This window comes from Haemaphysalis longicornis, unplaced genomic scaffold (assembly GCF_048455015.1).
Source record: "Haemaphysalis longicornis isolate Haplotype H1 unplaced genomic scaffold, Haemaphysalis longicornis Haplotype H1 scaffold_6, whole genome shotgun sequence".
NCBI classification, from domain to species: Eukaryota; Metazoa; Arthropoda; class Arachnida; order Ixodida; family Ixodidae; genus Haemaphysalis; species Haemaphysalis longicornis.
The window spans coordinates 33,316,666-33,341,631 of record NW_027526407.1 but is presented as its reverse complement, the minus strand read 5'-3'; the positions used below and the strand labels follow the sequence as shown (position 1 = coordinate 33,341,631).

The 24,966-nt window shown below is 48.5% G+C and overlaps 1 protein-coding gene and 1 pseudogene across 1 annotated transcript in view; one reads left to right on the top strand and one right to left on the bottom strand.

Moving 5' to 3' along the window:
• Window positions 1-10,471: 10,471 nt before the first annotated feature.
• The window catches only part of LOC144141482 (lysosomal acid lipase/cholesteryl ester hydrolase-like), a 41,418-nt gene continuing 26,923 nt past the window's right edge, over window positions 10,472-24,966 (top strand). Inside the window, exon 1 of the mRNA XM_077673038.1 lies at window positions 10,472-10,620. Coding sequence (XP_077529164.1) covers window positions 10,510-10,620 — 111 coding nt within the window. The 5' untranslated portion in view covers window positions 10,472-10,509. The remainder of the gene's footprint in view (window positions 10,621-24,966) is intronic.
• LOC144141645 (uncharacterized) lies at window positions 13,405-24,744 on the bottom strand (annotated as a pseudogene).

Below are 24,966 nucleotides of genomic sequence, written 5' to 3'. Positions count from 1 at the left end.
TAGGCACGGTAATAAAATTCCCTGTCGCCTAAGACATCACCACAATACCACGGCACACACCAATGCTACCAACACTAACAGCCGGTCAACTGCACCAACAACGGATACTACACGGAACTCTTAGTGCCTTGGCCTAGCCGTGCCCCACACAACGGTGTAATGCACACATAACGAACACTGGCCACTACATATGAAATCTCCCATTTACCAAGAAAAAGATTAACCTACATGTTCTCAAACCCTAAAAAAAAAAAAAGAAGTTCCCTTTTTTAGAAAATTGCAAAAATGGCCAACCGTGCAGAGTATTCCACGTAACAATCTCAGGCAGGACCCCATATTGTACATTCCTTGGTTTGCCATGAGATGCCACCAGCCAGTATGGCAGAAATACACTACAACACAGGGGGCCGCTGGTGGTCCCCTCCCCTCCGCCCTACACATTTTCTGTATCAAATCTCGATAGGGCATCAGCGCACTTATTGAGTGACAAACTTGACAACTGATGGACTAAATCAAATCAAATCAAGGGAATCAAACTTGACAACTGAATGAATAACACCATCCACTCTTAAACATTAAGCGCATGCAGGAACATTCTTTCACTCCACGAAAAGAAAAAAAAAGACAACAAACAAACTCAAACGTACAAAATGAGGCTGCTCCTGTACCAATAACAAAACGTTTAAGAAACATCAGCGTATCTTCGCGCACTCACGGACGCCTCTTCTTTCAGAATGCGCAACAAAGATTTCTCAGCCCCGTTGCGGTTCACTTGCATGTCCATTTTCGGTGTACTGATAGTTCCTTTTTCGGTACTTCAGACAATAGTTCACACAGAAGCGCCACAGTGGGGCCCCACTTGTGCATTCCATGGCCCACCATGACCACATGCCAATGAACGCAAATAATGGGAGCCACTCGCCATTGTACCCAAAGGTAAACTTCCTACCGTGCTGTAACCGCGGCTCTACTTCTCAATAAGGCAATAAGGGAGAGTTAAAACCGCCAAGCTGCGCTACTCGCATATCATACGCCTTACGACAGCTGAACGCTACCAACACATGCACAAAAAAGTAACAATGAGGGGGAGAATGACAGTACATGTAAAACTAACAATAATCCTCATCTGAGCGATCCCTACACACACAAAGCAAAACACGTTCACCGCTACGTGTGCGCCAAACAACACTGACCCTTTCTGTTTAGCACTGTACACTATTTAGTGCAAACACCCCTTCCGCAGCGGCACGCACCGACCGTCGCACGGAAGTTGATTCCGTTCCATGCACCACCAGCTGATTCTAAACAAACCCTGGAGTAGCTCATGGTGTCCTGTTCTCCCGGGAGAAAAGGAACACGCTACCCTGCTGTAACGCGTACGAACTTGGCGCGCCTGTGCTGCCACACCTGCCGCCGCCTTCCACATTCTCGGGGCCGTCGCAATAGACCTACGCACAAGGCGCCGCGGGACTCCTGCGCATTCAAGCTTCGCGCACGCAAGTTCAACAATTAGGAGCGCCGCTCCGCTGTCCTTACATGACCCCCATGCTACCTCTGCATCCTCTATGACCATGCTTTCTACAGCTTTGCTCGAAAGCTGCAACAGCTCATTTACGAGAGGCTCCTCGCGGTCAGCCGCAGAATCTATGTCGGCGCATGGCGCATGGGCCGGTGCTACTCTCAACACTTGCTTGTGCTGCCTCGGCAACAGATAGATGTACATTGTCCGCCTCCACAGAAAGAATTTCAAAAGCTAGGGCAGCTGTCTCGCGAGATCTCGTGATCTCATCTGTCGCAGTGGGAACGCTAGTGGGTTGCTCAACAACTGGAGTGGCTTCAGCCACATCAACCGCCATCCCACTCTCCTTATTCTGTGGCGTTTGAAGTGCCCATGAGGTCACGAACACTGTGAAAACTCTGGCATCCTCTTCGAGTTTACCAATCCTACGAAGCTTCGCTTTCTCGTAAGCGATCTCCGATCTTCCTAGAGCTAATTGAGAAGTTCCTCGGTCGTCTTTTCCGACGGGGTACAGCTGCTCTGACTACCCGATACGCTTGATTTCTCTAAAGCGTGCTGAGCATTTTTGAAAGCTAACTCAGCTCTCAACTCCTCAATTCCGAACACAATGACATAACCTTCCGGCAGGAGCCACGACAGACCGTTAGCATAGTGGCCATGGTGAACCCGGAGAAAATAAATCAGGGCCCTCCTGTGCTCACTACGGGTTCGGCCGGGTCGCAGTGTCGCCGATGCGCCGCTCTCACCGCTGCCGGAGCTGCGCACTTCCCGCCGCCTTGAACCGGAGCTCACGAGGCGTCCCGCTGAGGTGTCGCCTCGTCTAATCGCGGCTGCCGCCGCCCTGAGCTGCAGCTCACGAGGCTTCCCGCTGAGATCTCGCCTCGTCGCATCGCGGCTGCCGCTGCCCTGAGCTGCAGCTCCCGAGGCCTCCTGCTGAGGTGTTGCCTCGTCGAATTGCCGCTGCGGCCGCTCTGAGCTGCAGCTCACGAAGTCTCCCGCTGAGGTGTCGCCTCGTCGAATCTCGGCTACCGCCGGCCTGAGCTGCAGTTCACGAGACCTCTCACTGAGGTGTCGCCTCTTCGAATCGCGGCTGCCGCCGCCCTGAGCTGCAGCTCACGAGGCTTTCCGTTGAGATGTCGCCTCGTTGAATCGCGGCTGCCGCCTTCCTGAGCCAGGGCTCACGAGGCCTCCCACTGAGGTGTCGCCTCGTTGAATCGCGGCTGTCGTCGCCCTCACTAGCGGGAAGAGCTCCTTCAATCCCAGGCGAGTATTCCCGAGGCGAATGACCCATAAACGAACAGCACCGACTTCGGCTTCACAAATCCTCAAAGACTACGCCGCGCGCCGTTTCGAGAGACAGTATCCTTGCGCTTCCCGTCAGCTCGTCCACCTTGACGAACGACTGAGCCACTTCCCAATGTCGGCAAGCCATAATAACGGCATGCGCGCTGTCCGAGAGGGAACTTCGAGCCGGAGCTGTTTTCACTGCTGTGCACCCATCCGCCAGTCACTGAGACGGCCCGTAGAGCTGACCGCATACCAACGCAACAAAGGTACTCAGGCTAAGCACCCCCGTCTTTTGCCACAAAAAAGGAAGGAACACAAAGAATGCAATCGGCGGGCCCCAACTTCGCGTCTCTGCTGCTGCATGAAAGGAACCCAGCATGGCAGCTACAAGCGCAGGCAACGCGGATACATGAGTCACGGGCTGCTTTCAATAATTAAATGAGGAGCTCGAACTTAACACCACGGTGATAAAATAAGAGAGCAGGACATTCTAATCTAGAATTGCGTGTTGTATGAGGGAGTGTGAGTAGCTACAATTGCAGCACTATACACGGTTTACCTCCAGGCAGGGTCACGTCGGGAAGCAATAGGGGGTGACAAATAAATCACCATGAAGTTAATAGTAATGGTATAATTGATGAAACAGGATAACGGTGAAAGTTTACGCCTCAGTGTTGAGATTGTTGAGCATGTACGAAATTCCAGAGCCGGACAACTAAAAACCAGGTAGTGTAATATTGGGATGGAGGGCCCCAACTACGGCAAATTATAGCAGGCTCATAGCATACACAAAAGAATTTGGCACATTTATTTAGGACATCACGGCTGTTATGCAAATTTAGGTCACGTCCTTTATTTACTGAATATGCAATGCAACTAGCTGACGAAATGTATTACATGAAAGCCCTGCACACCATTTTTAAACAAAACACCCACAATCAAGTGAACATAATTCTTCCAGCTACCATCTGAGGCCTGCAATAACACACACTCCAAAAGTATATAAGAACAAACAATGGCGAGCAACCTTTCCTGTATCTGTCAGCTTAAATAATACCTAAACATGGAGAAAAAATAAATTTCACGCCAGTCAACCCAAGGTAAAATAGGTTAAAGAAATGTTACCAAAGAAAAACGCCTGCAATACTGATGTACAATTGTATATGTGAATAAGTTACCCCGAATTCGGATCAAGTTAGGAACATTTTAAAATTATAATAATTATTACAAAATTGGGGTCTAGTTGTGTAATCGTTTAAACATAATGCGTGCTAATTACTGTGTTTGCGGGCACACTTAGATGCCTGTGTGCATTTGTAGACCTATGCTTCGTATACTACACAGGAAATGTATTAATTTCTGTGCTCTCTTAGAATTGTGCTATCATGATTGTGCTAGTACGTTCAAATTTAAATTTGCAAACATCACTTTTGCTTCCGACAGTGTGAACCCGGAGGCTTAGGCCTCTATGAGACCACTTCCGCCTTTAGTCTCAGCCTCCCCTTCGTTTCGCCGAAATATAAAAATCAAATGAAACCAACTAACCCACTTTCAATTATTCCGCCATTGGAAATCGCACGGCCTAAAGAGAAGATCACTGCGATGTAATGCTGACAATACTAAAGAGTTATAACTGTATTTTGTTATATTTTATTATGGCACGAGCTCTGGATGTGGTATAAGGCAGCACAAAAATTGCAAAGGTTCTATCAATTGCCTTTATTACGAGTGAGCGAATGGCGATATTTTCTTCTAGACTCCAAAGCGAATTCGAATCGACACGACGTCGATTTGATTACTAATATTGAGTGGTTTCCAGTAAGAAAAACTGCCATTTATGATTTCTGAAGGATACATGGGTGCTCTGCGAAATTCGAAAGCACCACGATCCTCTTTGAATCTTCAGAAACGATCACCCGCGAGATATGGGAAGCTTACGCCATCCGAAAAGAAAAAGACTGTATCAGTTCGCCATCAATTGCACTGTCGACAACTGAGATGGCACTACTTGACAGTTCGTAGGCAAGCGCATGCGCATGACAAATATTGTATTCATTTTCAGCGAGATTGATTAACTCCACCTTTCACGTCATCTGAATTTTTTCTTTATGAGTTGTGTTTGTTGTGATTAATAAATCAGTTGGTAGTGTGCGCTCCAGTTGTGTGTTATTCGTCGTCCTTGTCCCGCCTAGCGCCAGCAATGTTCCGAGTAAGAAACCAACTAGCCCCATTTCAAGTTCTGAAGGATGCGTCAGTAATTAGCTCGAAGAAAAAAATACTCGTGGCAGGCCAACCGAAGAACATAAGCAGAACGTGTCTGACTGAGCCAAAGGAATAAAGCCCCGGCTGCCTTCATCAAGAAGGCGACCAGCAGCTTCTTCGAATGAGGGGCTTTAAATTTGAAACTCTGTGGATGAGGTTGGAGTTGAAAACCCTCACCAATCTTACTCAGCAGGCTACGGCCTTTCTCCTTCTTTTGAGGCTCAGATTCACTTGAGGTTTTAGTCTGCCCCATCACGTCCTGTCCGTGTGAGGTTGCACACCTGTGGTGATGAATCCTTCGCGGCTTCACTACCGTTACCGATGCATTTTCTTTTTAGACATCCATTGAGACTGTTCAGGCTGCGGCGTTTTCGTAACAAAAAAGGAAGCAAAGAAGCTCGCAAACAGGGACCAACGAACACCTCGCGATAACTCCCAAAAGACCGGATCTTGCTGGTGCTGGTTGGGTGGTTGCGTTTGGCGCGTTGTTTGTTCTTCTCCGGGAACGTTCCTCGGTGATAGTTGTTTATGTGGTTTTGCATACTGCTTTAGCCATATGCAGTCTGATAAGTCGCACTTCTGTGGTTACCGACGGCTGACGGGCATTTGTGAAAGGTCTGGCAGCCAGCAGGTTAACTCATTCATTACCCGCAAATTCAAAGTTCTGGGAACCCCATGTACTCTTATGGATCTTTTTATATTGTGAAGAAGACGTACGGCGGATAAGTATGTCTAACGTTGCGCTAAAAAACGCATACAGGTTTGCAATTTTTATACATCTTGACTACTTCGGTTGGAGCTGACAATTAGACTACAGACCATGCGACTGCCAGAGTATCGGCTCGTTGTGTAGAAATACAGGAACTCCGACCTGTTCCATCTGCCGCTGTCGTGGTTGTGGTGCATTCGTTATTCAATATAGGTGGTAGGCATTGAAACGTTTAGCTGTCAGTTTCTTCGCTTGGCAACATGGTACGGCTTGTGCCAGTTCGCCCGCACGACGAAGAAAAAGAACACCGGCGTGCGTCGTCTGCTCCATTTCAACCCGGTTCTCAACGGTGGTGTCAGAAGAGGTGTTATTCTTCGCACCTGCATTGGACTCGATGCATTTCTTTGCGTTCGGTGGGGTAGAGTTTGGAACGTCCAACACAAAATATGTGCTTAGCACGGACCAGAACCGCCACACCATGGATCCCGGCGTAACCAGTGACGGCGCACTCACATGGTTGCCTGCATGCGTGCCTCGCTAGTGAATACAAGCTATAGCTGCTTCCGTAAAGACGGGCTTCTTTTTTTATTGCGATAGTATACCCGGTGGCATAAATAAGACGGGCTTATGATCTGTGTCTCTGATTACTTCGTTTTCGTAGTATGCCACCCTTTTCCGATATTTCAAGCTATTGTTCTCTTTGCCCATGTTGCGAGGTAGCGATGTTTTTTCTGCAATGTGGAAGACTTGCTTAGGCATGCGTAATAAAAACTCGTGTTTAGGCTTCATACCTGCGTATCCCACTGCCCAAAGTAGGGCTGTGCCAGAAGGTAGGTATGCCACACAGTCTCTTTATCTCGAGCTTCAGAGAAGCGTAAACGCTCAGGTGTTTTGTTCGCAAACAATGAAAATACACAAAAACCTAGCCATGGAAGGGTCACTTAAACGTACACAACGTATACCCAGCCATATGTGGCTAAGCTAACAAGAAGCATTGTATGTTACGGCTGCGGTCCCGTTTCAGGGATCTCAGGGCCGAAACCTGTACATTATGTTCTTTGTTACGGTGTTACGGCGCACCGCACGTGCCAACCATGGCAAATCGTTCTCAGATAAGTCTGAAGGTAAAGTAAGAAATACAGCAACGAGGTATATCTTTAGCGCTGGCGGTTGGCGCACGCTGTGTACATTTTCTGTGAGCGCTCTCCGGAGCAGCATGGTTTATCAAGTTTGCATGACTCGCACTATGGGCCGTCACGAGCGTCCTTCAGCTCAGCAGCGCAACGCCTTACCACTGGGCCACCACGCGGTGGTTTCTACCGCGACTAATGCAGGAACCAACAGTGGATGTCCTAACTAAAACAGGAGACAAAGGATTAATGACGGTATCTCAGAAATCCAGGAAGGCATAGATTGTAAGCCTAAAATAGCTAAAATAAAGCCTACTGTATAGCTCCTAATCACATAAGTTTTCAAATTACTTTTCAATATTCCCACGGTTATATCTCCGCTGCAAGCTCCCTTTGGTAAACGAAAGATGGCGCCACGCGGCCAAGTTAAAAATAACCCTAAAAATAGGTACGAGTGTCCTCCCAGTGAACAGCCACGTAAGAATTCTTGGCGGGTACTAGACAAGCGGGTAGTTCCCAATTCACAATCGCCAAAAACAGAAAACCGACCATTGCCTACAAACAAAACGTCCATCCAAGAGAAGAGCAAGAAAAACAGAATATAAACGATAAGACTCATGCAACCACTGATAATGACCAGAATATTACAGAGCCTGCCGTACCACACCACAAAATATTGCGCAAATATTTTATTTAGTTATGGAGTACCAACATGTCCAGTATGCTACTTTTACGGAGCAACCACTCGCTTAGCACCAAGACAGCAGATGTGAAAATATTGTCACGTGACAACGCAGAGATAGGTTGTCAAGAAGAAGGTGTATTTACAAAAGACGCCGTAGTCACAGGGACAGAGGCGGGTTGATGGCGCGAACCCAGTTCAGCGGGAGCTCGGAATTCGTCTACCTCCTCTTCATTCCGTTGGTCATCGGCCAGCGACTTTCCACTGGAGCACGTACCCAGATAGGGAGAGATTGACCACATAAATATGCGGTTATGCTCCGTGTAGGTTTCTCGGAAGCTGGCCAAAGTCTGTGACAATATAATCGCGAGGGGCCGTCATACCCCCTTTCAATCTTTCCCCTTGCTGCAACGAGGTTTCAATGCTGATTAATCACAAACCAACCAATACAGTTAAATGAAAATTCATAGGCGTTAAGGTGTTCGGTGGGAACATCAGACATTAACTTAGATTTAGAGGTCTGCTAAAATGAGGAAAACATGCGCCCTCATGTGCGCAACCAAGCTATGTCCAAGGGTATGGCCAGGGGAGAACAACTCGAACATAACCCATTTCACTTCTTTTAGGCATGAGAGGCAGCTTTGACCAGGTCGTTACCTCAACATCACCGCGAGCCTGTTAAGAGAGAAGGTGGCTCGTGTCGGCTTCGGACGACCTGCCCTGCCCTGCAAACCTCTCGCCTGCAACACCTCCGAAGCACAGGGCTCCATCCTGGGAGACCCCCTGATCTGCAGCGGTGGATCTGGGGCCCGCAGTACCGGTCTCTGCTTACGTTTCTGCGTGACACAAATGTGATGTTGTATATCTAACTGTTATGCCGTAAGGCAAACTCTCGCAAAAAAAAAAGAGCCTGTTAAGAGGGCAGGGGAAGGAGCTGCAGCATCTCGTGCCGTAGACTCGGAATCCACCTTTGAGCTCCATGCCATCTCTTTACCCCATTTTCCTAAACGACAACTGTTTCTTTCTGAACAAAACTCTTCTCTCTCTCTCTCTCTCTCTCTCTGGAAAACGAAAAGTTGTTCATCCCGCCCTAGACATCACAAAATAAACATTTTGATACATTGACACTGTCTCCTCCACGCCCACAGTGATCAACACCTCGCATTTGAAACCTTTCACGCCCACATTTTAGGCAACAAAAGCGCAGAGGCCCTTTGTCTGTCCTGGGGCAGAGCGATTAAATGCCCTGGTTGCTAGTATTTCTTCTTTCGGTAACCTTTTTTCGGGCTCGTAAAGCATAGATAGGAATTGCAGCTGCGGCGTAAGAACACGCTCCCTGGGAGTCCAAGTATCGCTATCGCGCCTTACATCTTAGGATACAAACATAGATGTCTCTGCAATTTTTTGGTAGAATTGTCATACTCAGTTCTTGCGTACTGCGTTTGACCAAACAAAAACACACTGAGAGGCACTAACGTGGAACCCCGTTATTGCGTTTTTCACCGGACCGCGAAAAAGACAACGTAACAGCCGGGAAAACGTAACAGTGAGGAAAACCACGAAAATGTGCCGGCGTCTAACTCGCGTCGTTAAATCACCCCCTACCTATAGCTCCATTGTGCCAACTTGGTTTCTTCCCGTTCCGCCAAAATGTAGCTCGGTCATTTTTTGCATTTTTTATGCCGACATTAAGTGCTGCCAAGAGCACTTACGACGGGCGTCAAGTCATGTTAGTCGTGGTAAAATCGCTGTACTACTCGCTCGCCGTCAGTCTACTCGTGAAGGTCGACAACAAAATCGTGCGTCGTGAAATCACCCTACCACTCGCTCGCCGTTCCGACCATCTCGCGGCGCGAACACGGGCGTGGTGATACGGAAAATGAACGAAATCAGTGCTCCTTTGACAACAATGATTTATTTCTGAAATGTGAGCCTAACGCTTAAAAACACCAAGAATAGAAGCTTGAAGTGTCGTTTACCTGCTCGTAAACACCACTCGCTTCTCAATAACCTGAAAGTCTGCATTGCTTTTAGCGTTACTTTGACGTGCGCCGTATCTGCTAAGGTGGCCCACTGCCGCGACGGATTCTCCAAAGCTTGTAGTGTCTGGCAAGTCTCCAGGCACTACAAACACTGGAGAAACTGGCACAAGTGTTGGTATGGGTGGTGTAGAAAGCGCCGAGAGTAGCAAGGAAGGTGCAGGAGACGACGCGCCGAGACCGAGCTCAACGCTACCGCAGCTGCACCACCTGGTCGGCGGCCGAACCAGCCCGCGCCGATGTACTGGAAGTCCGCGCTGTTAGCCAACTAACCTGATCTAAAAACGCTGCACGGCACCATTACAACTGTGCGGCAGCGCTAACATCACGCACTTCGGGCGTTGCGAAGTGAAGCTCCTGTTGTAAGCACAATGATAATGATGAGGGGGATAGCACTCTCGACAGAGGATCATCTAGTGACGGCCTCTACTACTACCTTGCGGCTTCTCGTAGCCAGTTCAGTAACTAAGTCTCGCCAAGCCTCATCAAAAGCCAAAATGGCGGTGCCCAAGCGGCTTCGGAGTGTCAGGTTGCGACGCATCATACGAGAACGGGCCCATAGTTGCGACGTTACAGCGTGTTTCGCAATACTTTATATCCTAAGGGAGCTATGCCGGGACGGATGACTAACAACGTAACAGCCAGGAAAACGAAACAGTGTGGAACGTAACTGCGGGGTTCTACTAACATTTCCTGCTTTTCCTGCAATTCTCCCGCAACTCGTTGATTCCGCAATGAGGAAGTGATTCCGCCCAGATGCCTCGACAAATACACGTGACAGATTTTAAATGCGGCTCACAAAGTTATGGCCGCATGTATTTTCCCCCCAGCCAGCCACCCGTGTCAGTTTTGCAGTAACTCCCGAACAGTGTGCGCACGGTATGGCAGCCCTGTTCAAGTATTCGCCGCTTCTTGCAATTATCTCCGCTTTGGTTGGCACTTCACCGTGCACCGGCGAAGACGAGTTGAGCCTTCAAGCCCGCCTCACTCCAGTAAGAAACTCTCTATCGCTATCCGAGCAAACTTAGGAATATCGACCCACAGCGTTTGCCAGAAACGCTCAGCCGTTTTTTTTTTTTTTTTGTACACGGATGCTTCTCTTAGAAAAAAAGCTATGTAGGTGCCCTTCAAACTGGCCAGCTGTCGTAAACTACAGAACTGCTTTTATTTAACCAAAGCTTTATTTCCCTTGTTTAATACGGTTTCAACGTATAGAGTCATGTCATATATATGTGGGGCAATAACGATATTTCTACGGAAAACGATTATTTTGTTTCTTTTGCACTTCTTTTTATCCTGTTCTTGTGGCCACCAGAGGTACAAGAATTAGTTTCACGGGAAAAGTTGCTAGTTTTTCGGGAAAAGTTGCGTATAATATTTTTATGCGAAAAGGGGCATGCAGTTCACGGTAGATACTTAGAGTACACAATTCTGACTGTTCTCCTCGACAATTTGCTGCTCTTAATTAGCATGAAAGCCGTAATGAAGGCAACGGATGAATTTACATGGCGATCCTGACTAAGAAGCTTGCTTCCTTGAACACTATACACTCTTCGGGAAATGTCCCGGTGAATCATTTAGAAGCAACAGGTATTTTGCAAGACTTTCAGCGTCTAGAAACGCTTTCGCCAAACCTCGTGCGTCTGTTTCTTTTGTTCCAAAAACAATGCCCTGCGTATTTCGAGCGGCTCAGTCAATTAAAATTAAATTTTTCCTACGTCAAGTAAACTGAAAAAATTATTTGGGGTAACTGGGAGGATGAGAACATTGCTTTAAATGCTTGATTCAAGCATTAGACAAATACAGCTTTAAAAGAGATACAATCAAGAGGTGATGCCACTAACTTGTGGTTTAAACACTGCTGTTAGGTCCCCCAAGATTGCCACCTGCAAAAAATCTGCAAGCGCTGGTGTGAAACTTTGTGAGTGCATCATTACCGGTTACAAAGACCAGTGCATCAGAATAGCATTTCATTTGATGACCGCGAATAAATTACGAGCTTATAGCATCACCCGCTTCAGTGCAAGAAATTACGACTCCCACAGGCACGCATAATGTGCGTTAGTCATACCAGGCCGCACATCAACAATGAGTTCACAACGAAATGGAAAGTTGGGCGAGCTGTTACGTAACAGCGCAATAAACGACGGGCTACACAGAAGAAATTCACAAGACAGGCGCTGACTGGCAACTAGTATTTTATTGGAAAGGAACACAAACTTATAGCCGACACGTACAATCTGATGTGGTGAAAAAAAACAAAATTTGAAACCTCTGATAAAACCGCGTAAAGCCCTTTAGTTACCACCTAAATCTGAGTGGTTCTCAGCCGTGGGTCGCCATGTCGCTGTAGGTCGATGCTTCAGTTCTTAAAACTGGCCATTCGTGTCGCCAGTGTCAAGTCTCAATGCTGTTTATTTTGGAAGCGAGTCAGACTCGTCCATCCGCTGGCTGCGGCTAAATCATGGCGTCCGAACAAGCAGTCCGCTCTCGCGCCACGTACGAGAGCGCGTGAACCCCGGGACATTAGCGCGTGACGCGGAGCCCGGCACATAGCGGTATGTAGCACAAGCCGCTGTAGGAGTTTCGAAAACTATGGTTAAATTTTGGTGGTTACTAGGGAAGCTGGCACTGGGAATAAATTTGTTAGCTCCTTAATGTTAGATGCGAAGCATCTCATGCTCGGGGCTGTGTCCCTCCCTCCCTCGTTGTCGTTGTCGCTGTCCGCCGTCCACACTCTACTGCACATGCGCGTCTCTTCAGCTCCGTCAGCGTTTGGACTGACGTCAGCGCAGCCCACTATAAAAAGAAATAGTTGGGCGGCTCCCGGTTTCGATCCCACGTCTGTCTGGCCGCAATGGGAGGTACGTGGCTCTCTTCCCACTGCACTACAAATCGAGACGGGAGCACGTGCTACGAACGCGCCTTATGTCCTTCACTCATTCAAACTACGTCAAGAAGCTACTGCTACAACGAAGGCACGCGAAGCTGAACGTCAACTGAAACGACGGACTGAAAACTAATGGGAACTTCAGTCGACCCCATGGCTGCTTCGCATACTAATCAGGGTTCCCCTACGGGAAGATGGTGTAATTTTTTTTTGTTCAAAAATAACCAGTTATCGTTCACTGATCGGCCACTCGGAGTCTATTAAAAATAACGTAGGAATGCTTGGAGTTCGCTAACTATTGCATCATAATTGCCCTTGTCGTAGAGGCGCGTACTTTTACTGCATGACTCGCGATGTTCCGGGACGAATTGAAAGACCGCCTATATACCCTTGTGGTCACTAATGTCGGGAAGGTGTGTAATATATGATAGGCTTTCTGGTTTAGTTGGTAGTATCAGGTCCAGGATATTAGAAGCTTCACCAGAAGTGCGTGTAGCACGAGGTCGCGGGTTCGATTCCCGGCAGCGGCGGCCGCTTTTCTGATGGAGGCGAAAAGCAAGAACGCCCGTGTGTACGAGATTTCGGCGCACGATAAAGATCCCCAGGTGGTCAAAATTAATCCGGAGCCCTCCACTACGGCGCGCCTCATGGCCTGCGTTGCGTCGGCGCGTGAACCCCACAATCAATCAATCAGAAATGCGTGTAGGTTCTGTTACCAGCTGTGTTAAGCCAAAACTCAGGTAAACGTTAATGAATTCTTTTGTTCTGAAACGGTCTGTTATAAAATGAGTGCCGTCATTCCAGTCGATATTTGGAAAATTGAAGTCTCCAAGTAGTAGGATATGCGCGGACGAATATTTGCTAGCTAGCTGATTGAGTATATAATTTAGATGTTGTCCAAAATCTGGGTTATATTCAGGTGGCCGATAGCAGACTCCCAGACGAACTGTTTTCAGTACCGCGCGGCAGATTAACCGCGGAATTTCCAACTTTGAGTGAACATTTATCCCTGAACTGGATAACTGCTCATATGCCGCAATGGGTACGGTCCCGCTACGTGTGTGTTTCCCATCCTGCCGGAAAACAACAAAATCTGTCGATTCGCCAGAAATTCATCATCTGTGACGTCAACAGTCAACCATATTTCTGTTAGAACTAATATGTTGCTGTCTGATGTCGATACCAGATTTGATACTGCCTCGCGTTTCGAAAGGAAGCTGCGTGGAGATTACAGAGAAGGAATGGCTAGCTTCTGCGTAATAACATTGACACGTTTTGTTTTAAGTGTGAATACACTTTATAAGCGACCCCAAACCATCCACCGCCGGCGGCGGCGTCGGCGTCCGCAGTGCTCCTCTATAAAGAAACAGCATCCGGCGCCAGGTTTCGATCCGCGGACTTTGCGGCCGCAGCGCGACGCTCTACCGATCAAGCCACGGACGCGACGGTGATAGCAGTGTTGACGCGCCTTATATCTTTAACGCATTCAAACTACGTCGTCAGCGGCGTGCGTTGGCGACTCAGCGGCGTTATAGCGGCTTGATAACTGCGTGGTGTACACGTGATACTACAAACCCGATGGAAGAGATGGAAGAGAAGGCGGCGAGGCGGTGGGCTGCGGGGGCCGAGCGCAAGCGCCGCAAGCGGGCCGACAACCGTGCATTCGCACTTTCACATTCTCCCCCTCGGGGAAATGCGGGGGAATTTTTTTTGTTGGACGTCGGCGGGATTCCAATAAAATTTCGGTTACAGATTGGGTTGTTTCGGTGAAAATGTATCTTGTTTTCCAAGAAACGAGATCTTGTAGCGAAAAGAGAAGGGCTCTGATTTAGTGCAGGCAAATGCGGGAAGTTTTTTTTCCGGGCTTTGCGAACGGATTCAGAAAAGCCGTTCCCAATACTGTAATTTGTGCCTTTCAATTTACATCCCTTCGACTGAATTTCCTCTTTGGTTTTAAATAAGGTGAACTCGGCTATTATTGGTCGCTGATGATAATTCCGGTGACGAACAAGGCGGTGAGCACGTTCGATTTGTTAAGGGTCCCGAGTCAAGTTTAAATGGTTGCGGTAGTGGCTTATAATTACTTCCTCACCGCCGCGTTGGCTCAGTGGCTAAGGCGTCGTGCTGCTGATCCCGAGGGCGCGGGTTCGATTCGCTGCCGTGGGGGCAGCTTTTCTGATGGAGGCAAAAAGCAAAAACGCCCGTGTGGCCGAGATTTCGACGCACGTTAAAGATACCCAAGTGGTTAAAAGAATCCGTAGCCCCCTACTACGGCCCGTTTCATCACGTGCGCAGTGCCGGTGCGTTAAACCTCGTTTTCAACAATTATTTTCAGAGAATTTGTGAATGTTTCGGACGGGTTTGGACCAGGGAGGCCGCAAAAGATGAGGTTGTTTCTTCTGGAACAATTTTTAGCGTCGTTCACCCGCGTCTCCACGTCGAAGAATTGACGGGCCATTTTGGCGGTTTTACCATTGTTTGGTTCAATACCCTTCCTAACAGTTACGAGACCTTGGTAGTGAACTTCTAGATCCGTAATACGCTTAGAGAGAGAGAGAGAGAGAATAGTCTTTAATGATACTGGTGAGGTTAGCGTGGCCAAGGCGCCTAGCTTGCTACACCAGATGTATAAAAAAAAATGAAATCGATGAAGAGGTGATGATAATGACTGTGATGAAGATGACGCGCTCATTAAGAGTCCTGTGTTTAAAAAGTCTGATCAAGTCCTGTGCTTCGCAGGAAAGACAGTAGAGCTTTTGTCGCTCGAGATGCTCGTTTAGAGTTCGTCCAAGGGCCTAGCACGACACTGAGAGTTAGGCCTCTAGACAGCGGAAGACCCAAGGACACTAAAAGGGACGTTCTGGCGGCTCTATACCGCGTACACTCACATAGCACGTGGTTCAAGTCCTCGCGCACGTCACAAAGAGTGCACAAGGGGGAAGCGGAGATCGGCCATGGCTTTGTTCGTTGTTAATAGCTGAGAGTTAAGTGCTTGCACTTCGGCGAGCAGTGTACACTGACCTGCAGATAACTTTTGAAATTAGGAAATAATCATCGGAGATCAACGCGGAGATTGTCTTGGCGCGGAGAGTCGCCAGGGAGATATTGAGGACCCGGGTTGGATTCCACATCCCCCGATAGAAGCAAAAGAGCACGAACGACATTTACACATTTATAGCAGGGGCTCAACAGCAATGTGGTCTCGGCAGCTGTACCAAAAAGAGGGGTGTATTTCTGTCAAGAAATAACCTATTTTACAAAACAAAAAAGACGAGAAAAACTGGCTTCAGATAAAAGAATAATTGAACAGTAGTTACGTTTCTTCAGGTTGAGTTACTCCGCCGCAATGCGTAAAAGACATCGCGAAAGTTTTAGAACATGAAGCCCCTTTTCACCCTTGTAACTCTCAATGTCTGAATAATGAAAACTGATTCCATCACATCAAGTATTTGTATTTGATGTTCTTGTGCACGGCGTTTAGAGCAGCGAGGCGATCAAGTCTGTGTGTAACTCTGTTTATGAGGTTCAGCAGCCAGTATGGAATAAATCGAAATTCCCTCGAGCCTCGCCTGTCTCTCAACTCCCAATAATAAGTTGCTATGAGCTAATTTTAAAGTCGGTGCAAACAAACAAAAATCCAGGTGGACACTGTGAACGGAAGAGGTTGGATCGATTAACAACATAAATCCGCATTGGCAGATCGTCCTTATTTTGTAATCATGGTAGGCAGAAGAGTTAGAAGCAGATAAGCACAAACATAAAAAAGAAGCCGGAGTAAAAAAAAAAAAAACATTGATTGCCCTTACTCTCCTGCAGCTAAAGTTAGCCTGCATCATTTCAATGAAGTTAGAAAAGCGTGAGAGCCGCTCATTGGTGCTCCCAAAATGTCTCAATCGCAAGCGCATCTTCCCATGAATGCGTTGCTACCTATTACGTAAGGTGAATCATCATCTCTTTCGTGAAATCCCCACAAAATTTCCACGTCCCGCAAAATCATCCAGCATTACTGTCTGGAATGAGCACTATATCTCCCTGGGCACAAAAGCCACACATAAGAAAAAGAGCGCCACCTGCGAGGTATCCAAACAAACGCATTTCCCCACCCCACTAGAGCCCTTATTCGTGCCCCCCCCCCCCCCCCCCTTCTACTCCTCAATGCCGCTTCTACATAGCTCCGGGCACCCTATACCATACTACGCGGTGCTGTGACAAGTATCCCCACCCACCTACCCACACCCTGCATTTCCTCTCTCCAAAGCGCTGGGTGAGAGATTACTGTCCAGCTTGGACACTGACGACCAGCTTTGGCTGGGGAAATGAGCCCAAGAAGCCAAACGGACCCAAGGGGTCCTGGAATGAGGACTTCTTCTACAGGACTGTCTGCTTGGAAAGACATTTATTCCTCCTCATTCTCCACGTCATCTGACGTTCTTTTTCAAATGAGGTCGGAGTGCTTCCTTTCGCACCAGCAGCAAAAACTCGAGGGTAGAGCCCAACGCGATTAGTCGATGGCAAACGATGAGCAAAGCTGTATACATGCACGCAATTATCGCGAGAAATTTTGTTAGTACCGGAGCACTTGTGCAGGCAAACGGGACTCTTCCGATATCTGTGCGCAGTGGGCTGCAGATTTGTAGCGCACACCTCGGCGGTGCTTGTTAGCATGATTCCTTTCACTATGCCGAAGCAAGCAATCGCAATTCTGCCTCGCTCTCCCAAGCAAATCCACTTCTCGACGGACATCGTAAGCGTATGCAAGAATGTTGTAAAACGTTCACCACTAGGGTCATTTCAGAATATCTTTTATTGTTATGCCATAAATAAAATACACATTGTAAAATTTCGCGAGAGGAACGGAAATTCATCAATAAAAATCCCGGGCCACGTCCACTAACGGGAAACTGGTGAGGGGCGAAGCATGCAGTGTATAAGTGCATTCTTCGCCCCTCGGCATTTTTTCAACGGAGATTAGACAGTGGGGGGGTTGAGGTACACAGCTTTGCTTTAAAAGTATCGTGACTTTGCAGCTGGAAGCGTTCAAGCGCGAGACGTGAACGAGTGTCCCCGTGCTTTTTTAATGCGCGTTACGAAGCGTTCTAGTGGGAGGCGTAAACAAGTGTCTCGGTGTTTTAGTACCATGATTACATGAGATGGCGGTTACGACGACGACGAAATGAGACGCCGACAGCCCGAGCCCCTAAGCGGCTTCGCCCTTAAAAAAATTAGCCAGGATATACGTAGCTCGAGCTAAGGTTCGGCTGATTATTCTTAGCTTTCCTCATTGTCTAGGGTCAGCTTGATTATCATAGGATTAGCATGATTATCATGCTTACTGCAGCTTCAATGACACACACGGTATACGCATTATGTGACACATGTATATTTATTTTTTCTCAACTGCTGGTTGCTTCTCTATTGCCACAAAGACGGCTCGGTGGTTCGGCGGAGCTCCACACTTGGCTACTGCGCAACGGAGGCGCACAGCTGGGCACGCGCCGGCGCTAGTGCGTCTGCCGCGGCTATGGCGCCACTCCTCTAGAATGCGCAGACTTGCACGCACGCGGCGGTGGCGGATATGGCGCCCCAGCTGTGCGCCGTGTGACGTCACTGCTCCTCGCGCATGCGCAGCATGGCTCTCCAGGAGCCGTGCTGCGTGCACAAAGCTCCAGGCCGTGCACATAGCTCCAGGCGATCTACGCCGATGACAATGAAGCAGTGTGTGGGGCGGGCTCAGCTCGAGCTGTCATGGCCGCTTGTACATAGTTCATCCATATAAATACATCACTGCGCCATCGCCACGATTTGTCTTATCTTTACCTTATCGCCAAGTAACCATATCAAGTACATTAATGGCTACAGTAGGCGGAAAATGATGTGCGGGCATGCGTGAGTGCGTGCGTGCATGTAGTCCTCGTTTGAAGACCTAACAAAGTTACCCTCGCCTTCAAGAATGTTAAAGAATGAGCTGAGACAATAAAATTAGGGTTCGATAGATATATCGAGTGCAGGGATGGCAACAATAAGCAAAAGTTGCGAGCGGTGATCAGAATTTATCTGGTGAAGTTTGCATTCTCAACCGAGGGTGGGGATTTTTATAATTCCGTGTTACTGCTCATGCAGTAAGACATAATTAATGGGCTTCACGTATATTTGCCGTATGACCACTTAATTCCGTCGGGTGCGGGTTACCCAGGAGGTGCTGTCGAACAAGTTAATCAAGCCGTGCGAAGGAAGCGCGCAGTGGATGCGAAGCTGCGCCAAAACCGGCCCAAAACAACCGTTGCTAAAGCAGATGGCAAAGCCATACCACCGACACCACTGTGGGCGAGCAGGCACCTTATCGCAGGGAACGGTGGGTAAATTCGCCGCGCCATCTACAGTGCGCTCCGTGAGTGAAACCCTCCGCCCCACGCCGCATCCGCCGCGTTTGTAGTTTATTGTCCTGCACGCTTAGAAATAACTGTTGGCTGGTACAGGTCAAAAGCTTTGCTTTAAAACAAGAGTTCAATATAGTCCTCTTTTAAATGCAGAGCATTTCTTTAACTCACGATGTCACCCGGCGTTGTCGGCGTGCCTCGGCGTCCGCAACAGCCGTTCCAGGTGCGCCCTCTCCCCCACTCCTCCTCTCCCGCATCACGCCACCCTCCTTGCTCTCAACAACAGGTCCGCACCCCTCCCTCTACACTATATAAAAAAATAATACTTACCGGCGCCTGGTTTCGATCCCACGACCCTGCGGTCGGAACGCAAGGTACATGGTGCTCTACCCACTGCGCCCCAAAGCCGACACAGAATGGAAGGCTACGAACGCGCCTTATATCCTTGACTCATTCAAACTACGTCAAGAAGCTGCTGATACAACGCATTCACTACCTGTGGGCGGAACGCGAGGTACATGGTGCTCTTCCCACTGCGCCACAAAACTGACACACAATGAAAGGCTACGAACGCGCCTTATATCCTTGACTCATTCAAACTACGTCAAGAAGCTGCTGATACAACGCATTCACTACCACCAACTCCCCAAACACTAAACGTTAACGCAATACACCCACCCCCTATGCGACGCATTTACTCGAGTCCCCCTCGCGGGGAGATGGGCCCTTTTCAATAGCAGTGCCATTTCCAAGACAACTACGATTAGACTGAGCCAAATTTTGGAAAAACAGTTATAGTGACGATTCACCAGTCACTTTCTAGCACATCACTTGCTTCACATTACGGACTAGTTAGGAGTTGTTTCAGTGGGAGGCGTGTCCGATCGACATTTCGAACTTCTACAAAACATTTAGTATAAGAACGTCATAAGGGCTTCTTCCGCACTGGGAATGAGGTACCTGTAGTTAGTTAGCAGAAAAACACTTTTCATTTGTTTAAAAAGTCATCAAAACGGCTTGGGTCACGGACGCGTCTGACGAATTTTGCGATATCTGAAACTTTTCCGTCTGCTGCAACACAAACAATTGCAGCTATCACTGCAGATTTTTTTTTTGGTCGAGACATTGCACATATTCAAATGAGGCAACTTATCGCACGGAAATCAGGTATTTGCTCTAATTTGTAAAATATGCAAACTAGGGTTTTTTCTCGATATTCCGCAAACCAAAGCTAAGTTTGTTCTTAATGACCTGCCTCAAAAACTTGCATTATTTCGTAGTTTTTAGCTACAAAGCACGAAATATAACCTTGTTAGCGCAATTGCATTGGCATTCTCGAGTGATTTGCTACACATTACTGACGTCAACGTAAGACTGAAATTACTGGCGCAAACTTGTCTGTTCTGTGCGTCAGAGAAAGTAACAATTATATCAGGCACCACAGCTTTCTCTCCCTGAATTCCCAGTGATGACAAGTTTGATTCGCTGAACGCTCGGACAGAGAAAGGCGCGTCTACAGAAACATGTACCGGTTGGTTTTGTGTTTATCCGATGGGTGAAGGTCACGAGAACGGGCAGAAATTATTCTTGTATACACTCTGCGCAGAATTATTTAAAACCAAATGATGGCATCTTGCTTTTTGCTTTCCTTCATTGATTATGAGGTTTAACGCGCCCACGCTACATAGGCGATGAGGCACGCCTTAGAGAAGGGCTCCGGGTTAATTTGACCACCTTGGGATCGCTAACGTGCGGCGAAATCACGAACGTACCGGCGTTTTCGGTTTTCTTTTTGCTCTCCTGAGTAAGCACCCCTGTCAAAACAATTGGCGCTTTTTTATTGGTTTTCGAGCAGATATACCTGTGCTATAAGGCGAAACGTGTATTTCAGAGCGGCAGAAACGTTTTAACCACCAGGGACGCTTTAACGGTCGCCGAAATATTGCCGCGACCACATACGGGTTTGTTTATTTATTGTTTGTTTTTAATGCCCGGCCGCGCCCGGATCTGTTATCTGTGTCCCATGCGAAGCGCGTGTTCCCTTCTTTATTTTTATGCCGCACGGGCTATCTCATTCAGATAAGCAGAGTGTTTCGCCCTAACGCCGCTAGCCCAGAATAATCTTCTGTGATCTACAATGTTCTGGATGTGAATCGACGGTTCCAGACACTCTCGCGCCGAAAGATAAAAGCATGCACAGCAGACGCCGCGGCATTCGATTCTGCGACGCTCGCCGACGCAAGTCACTTTGTTGACCGCTGCTTCGCCGCCTCTGTATTCTTTTGAGTTGTTAGGGGAGCACAAGTTCGCTCCAATAAACTTGTTTCTCCTTCAAGACAACTGCGTCATCCTTGGCTTTGTGACAATATCAACACGTAGCTGTTTTCGTTTTTCGTCAGCATGAGGAAAGCGGCCGGCAAGGGCGGTGATCAAAGATGTATCCTCGCCAGCGGCTCAGCCACTGAACCTGGGGTACCCGCAGGAAAGGTACTTTTAAGTAAATTTGGAAACGCAATCTGGAGGCATGCCTAAAGTGTGTGGCTTCGCCGTTGCGCGGTACCGCAGTCTCCGGCGTGATTGCTCCTATAGGTCTTGACAAATAGCGCCCACAAACAGGGACAGGAAAAGAGACACAAACAGGCGCTTCTAACACCTGAAATTTAATAAAAAAGCAGACTCTTTAAACCCCACAGCGCTTCGCTCAAGAATGCAGGAAGCAATTCGACGGCGCACGCGTCAAAACTTGTTCCCTCTACGTAATGTCATACGCACGAGCAGAGCAATGATATCTACTTATCTGGCAATACAGTGGAACCACCCCGTTGATACGTTTTTCGCCGGACCGGGTAAAGCAAAACGTAACAACCAGGAAAACGCAGCCGTGAGGAAACCTTCGAAAATGAACGAGAACAGTGTAGCTGTGACATGCAACCATTTATTTCTGCAACTTTGACTTTCGGACCTTAAAAAACTCGAGAATGTAGTATTGCCGCTTTTTGCGATCACTGGAAAACAGCAAGCGGGGCAATGCAAGGTCTCTAGCGATGTCGGCTCTCTTCTGGCTGCTTGTTTACTGCGTTTAGTACGTAAAGCTTTTCATGAAGTGAAAGTGCCTCCCGTTTTCGCGACGCCATCAAGGCACGGAAAAGTTCGCGTTTTCAATTTCAACGGTGTTTTCAAAGCTTGAAGCGCACGATGACCACCAGAGCGCATGCTATTGTTCGGTTTTATGGCAAACACCCATTTCCGGCATTCCGAAGGGAAACTTCGGTTGTAAGCGCTGTGATGATGATGATGATTATTATTATTATTATTATTATGATTGTTATGATGATGGTAGCATAGAGTAACATAGGGTCATCTAGTTGTGACGAATCGTTCCCACGTGCCGCTTAATGCAGTCCGTTCCGTAGCCAGAGAGAGAGAGAGAGAGAAGGAACTTTATTTGAGCCCAAACTGGTAGAAGGAAGGGGGTGACAGGGAGGAAGTCACCTAGCCTTCCCCGTTAGATGGCGGCCATGAGCCCGTGGGCCCTAGCGGCATCTTCCGCCAGCTGGACGAGTAGTTGTTGTACGTCGGGGTGAGAGCTGAGCAAGGCGGCCTCCCATTGCTCCTGAGTCCTGATGTTTGGCGAAGTGTCGTCAAACGTCAAAATGGCGTTCCGCGCATGTTGCCAGGGCGGGTTTGGTGGGTCAGATTGCGACGAATGATCCGGGAATGTACTGTGAGCCATGACGTAATAGTGAGGATTTAAATACAGGGGAGTCTATGTGAGCTGTGCCGGGACTAGACAAAAACAACGTAGCAGCCGGGAACACGCAGCTGTGAGGAACGTGAGAGCGGGGTTCTACTGTATCAAGGATGGGTGCCGTACACAATCTGCATTGCGACGAAAAATGTGCAAAGCCTCTACAATCTCTCCTAATATTTTTCCTGTTCACGCACACTAATAAAATATGTATATACATTGTTGAGGCGTTGCACATTTTCTGTCACCATGACGATTGAGTACGCCATATTTTTTTAGCATTGTCAGGTAAGGAGATATCATTGCTGTTCTCGTGCGTATAAAATTACTGAGAGTGAATAAATTTTGAGTTGTGCGCCATCGAGTTTTTTTTTTAATTGAGATTGTATGCCCTTTGGCATAAAGTCATAGAAGTATAAGTTGGCACCTGTTTCCCGGAGGAATTCCACAAGATCGTGGTGGTGGGCCCCCCCCAGCCATCGTTGGAGATCGGGGTGTTTCCCAGGAAGCATACCTGCCCCGCGAAGGTGTCGGGATCTCGCTGCACTCAGGGAAGGGCACGTCCATAGCATGTGGGTGGTGTCGGCGTCTTCGGCAGGAGCCGTACAGAAGGGGCAGGTGTTGGTAAACGGGGCATGCATCGCGGTGGCCACGCCCGGGTTACCGCAGGAGAGAGGGACACCACAACTAGAAGTCTACGCATCAGGACCTCCTCCCAGCGAGCGAGCCCACTGGGAAGGTCTGTTCCACACGGTGGGATGACAGCGCGTGTGGCGCGACGCAGATCTTCCTTTAGTTGGACAAATTGTTCATGTGGGGCAGTTGTCAGCAAGGGCAACGGTCGTGGAACCGACGTAAGGTGACAGGAACTATCCGCCGCAATATGAGCTGTGATAGTATTACGCCGGATCCACGACAGTCGGAGAGGGCAGGGGTAGGTATCCAGTAGTTTGTGAACGTCTCTTGAAACAGACGAGTTGGAGGCTACACGGCGCAAGTCCCGTGTGGCCGCCGTTAAGTCCGTGTACATTTCTACAGTAAAACTACCAGGAGCTTGAAGTGCCGGTTGAAGCGCTTGAAGTCCGTCCCGGATGGCTGTAAGCTCCACCAGCATAGAAGGCCAGGTGCGGAAATTTTTCATAAGCGCAGTTTTGGTTCGCTTCTGAATGAGAGGAACATTCGATCGCCGTAGTTAAAACGCCGTCTAGGGCCCCAGCATCCACAAATGCTTCTACAACCTGGGGCTGGTTCACAGCCGATAGTAATGGTGCGCCCGCGGACTGCGCGTCTACGTTTCCGGTCGACCGACTTTGGAGTCTAGTTAGAGGCCGGTTGTCGGTCACTTGATGGTATAGCCAGGGCGGCCTAGTTACAGGGTGGGCTGGTAAGGCGGGTACAGGACGGCCCATATAGCTCGCCAACGCCGCTGCCTCCGCAACAAAATTAAGTTTGTGCGCGCTGGCGGGCGGAGCGGCGCTGATGTACGAGCCCATCTAGGGTGTTAAGCTGAGCTTCTGCCTGAAGAGATGGTATGGGCGTTATTTAAGTGAGGCAGGTGATCGTCCGTATTGCAGCTCTATTAATTGCTTCACGTCGGGCCCATGCGCTTGGGTCATATGCTGGAGTTGAGCCTGACAGCAAGTCGAGGCTGAAGTATTGACCGCACCAAGAGTCGGGCTATTTTGAAGCAGAAGCCTCCAGACTTTTGCGAAATGCGTCGAATAAGGTGTAGCCTTTGACCTGCTTGTTGGTGGGCAGATCGAAGCCACAAGGCAGTTGCCCCTGACGATGAAATCTCCAATCCCAGCATGCGAAGAGAGGTGGCAGTGCACACAGGCCGGCCGGAGATTTGTAGCGCGATCGGGGATATCTCCAGTCTACGTTGGCCCCAAGCATTGGCCACGGACAGAAGGGCTGTCTTTTCGACTGAACGCGAGAGACCAGCGTATACACAATATTTCTGTATGTCAGAGTAAGCTTGTTGCAAGTTCGCGGCTTGCCGAGACAGGTCTGGATGGACAGTCCATTCTGTAATATCGTCCGCGTAGACCAGGAGGTGTAGGTCTGATATGGAGCCAAGAGGCCAGGCAAGCGGCACCATAACGTCGAGTTGCTTTTTGCATTCTTGTGCGAAGCGCTGTGAGATATAGAGAGTCTGTTTCTTCGATTAAAATTTGAGTTGTAAGAAGCGGCTGACCGTGTTTCCTTTCTTGTCTCAGTTTCAAATGCATCAATTCCAACAATGCCGGGTCGCAGTTATGCTCCTATAGAGTTGCAGTGGAGGAAGGGCAAAGGCGATGTTTTTATCGCCTGCGGAATTGCA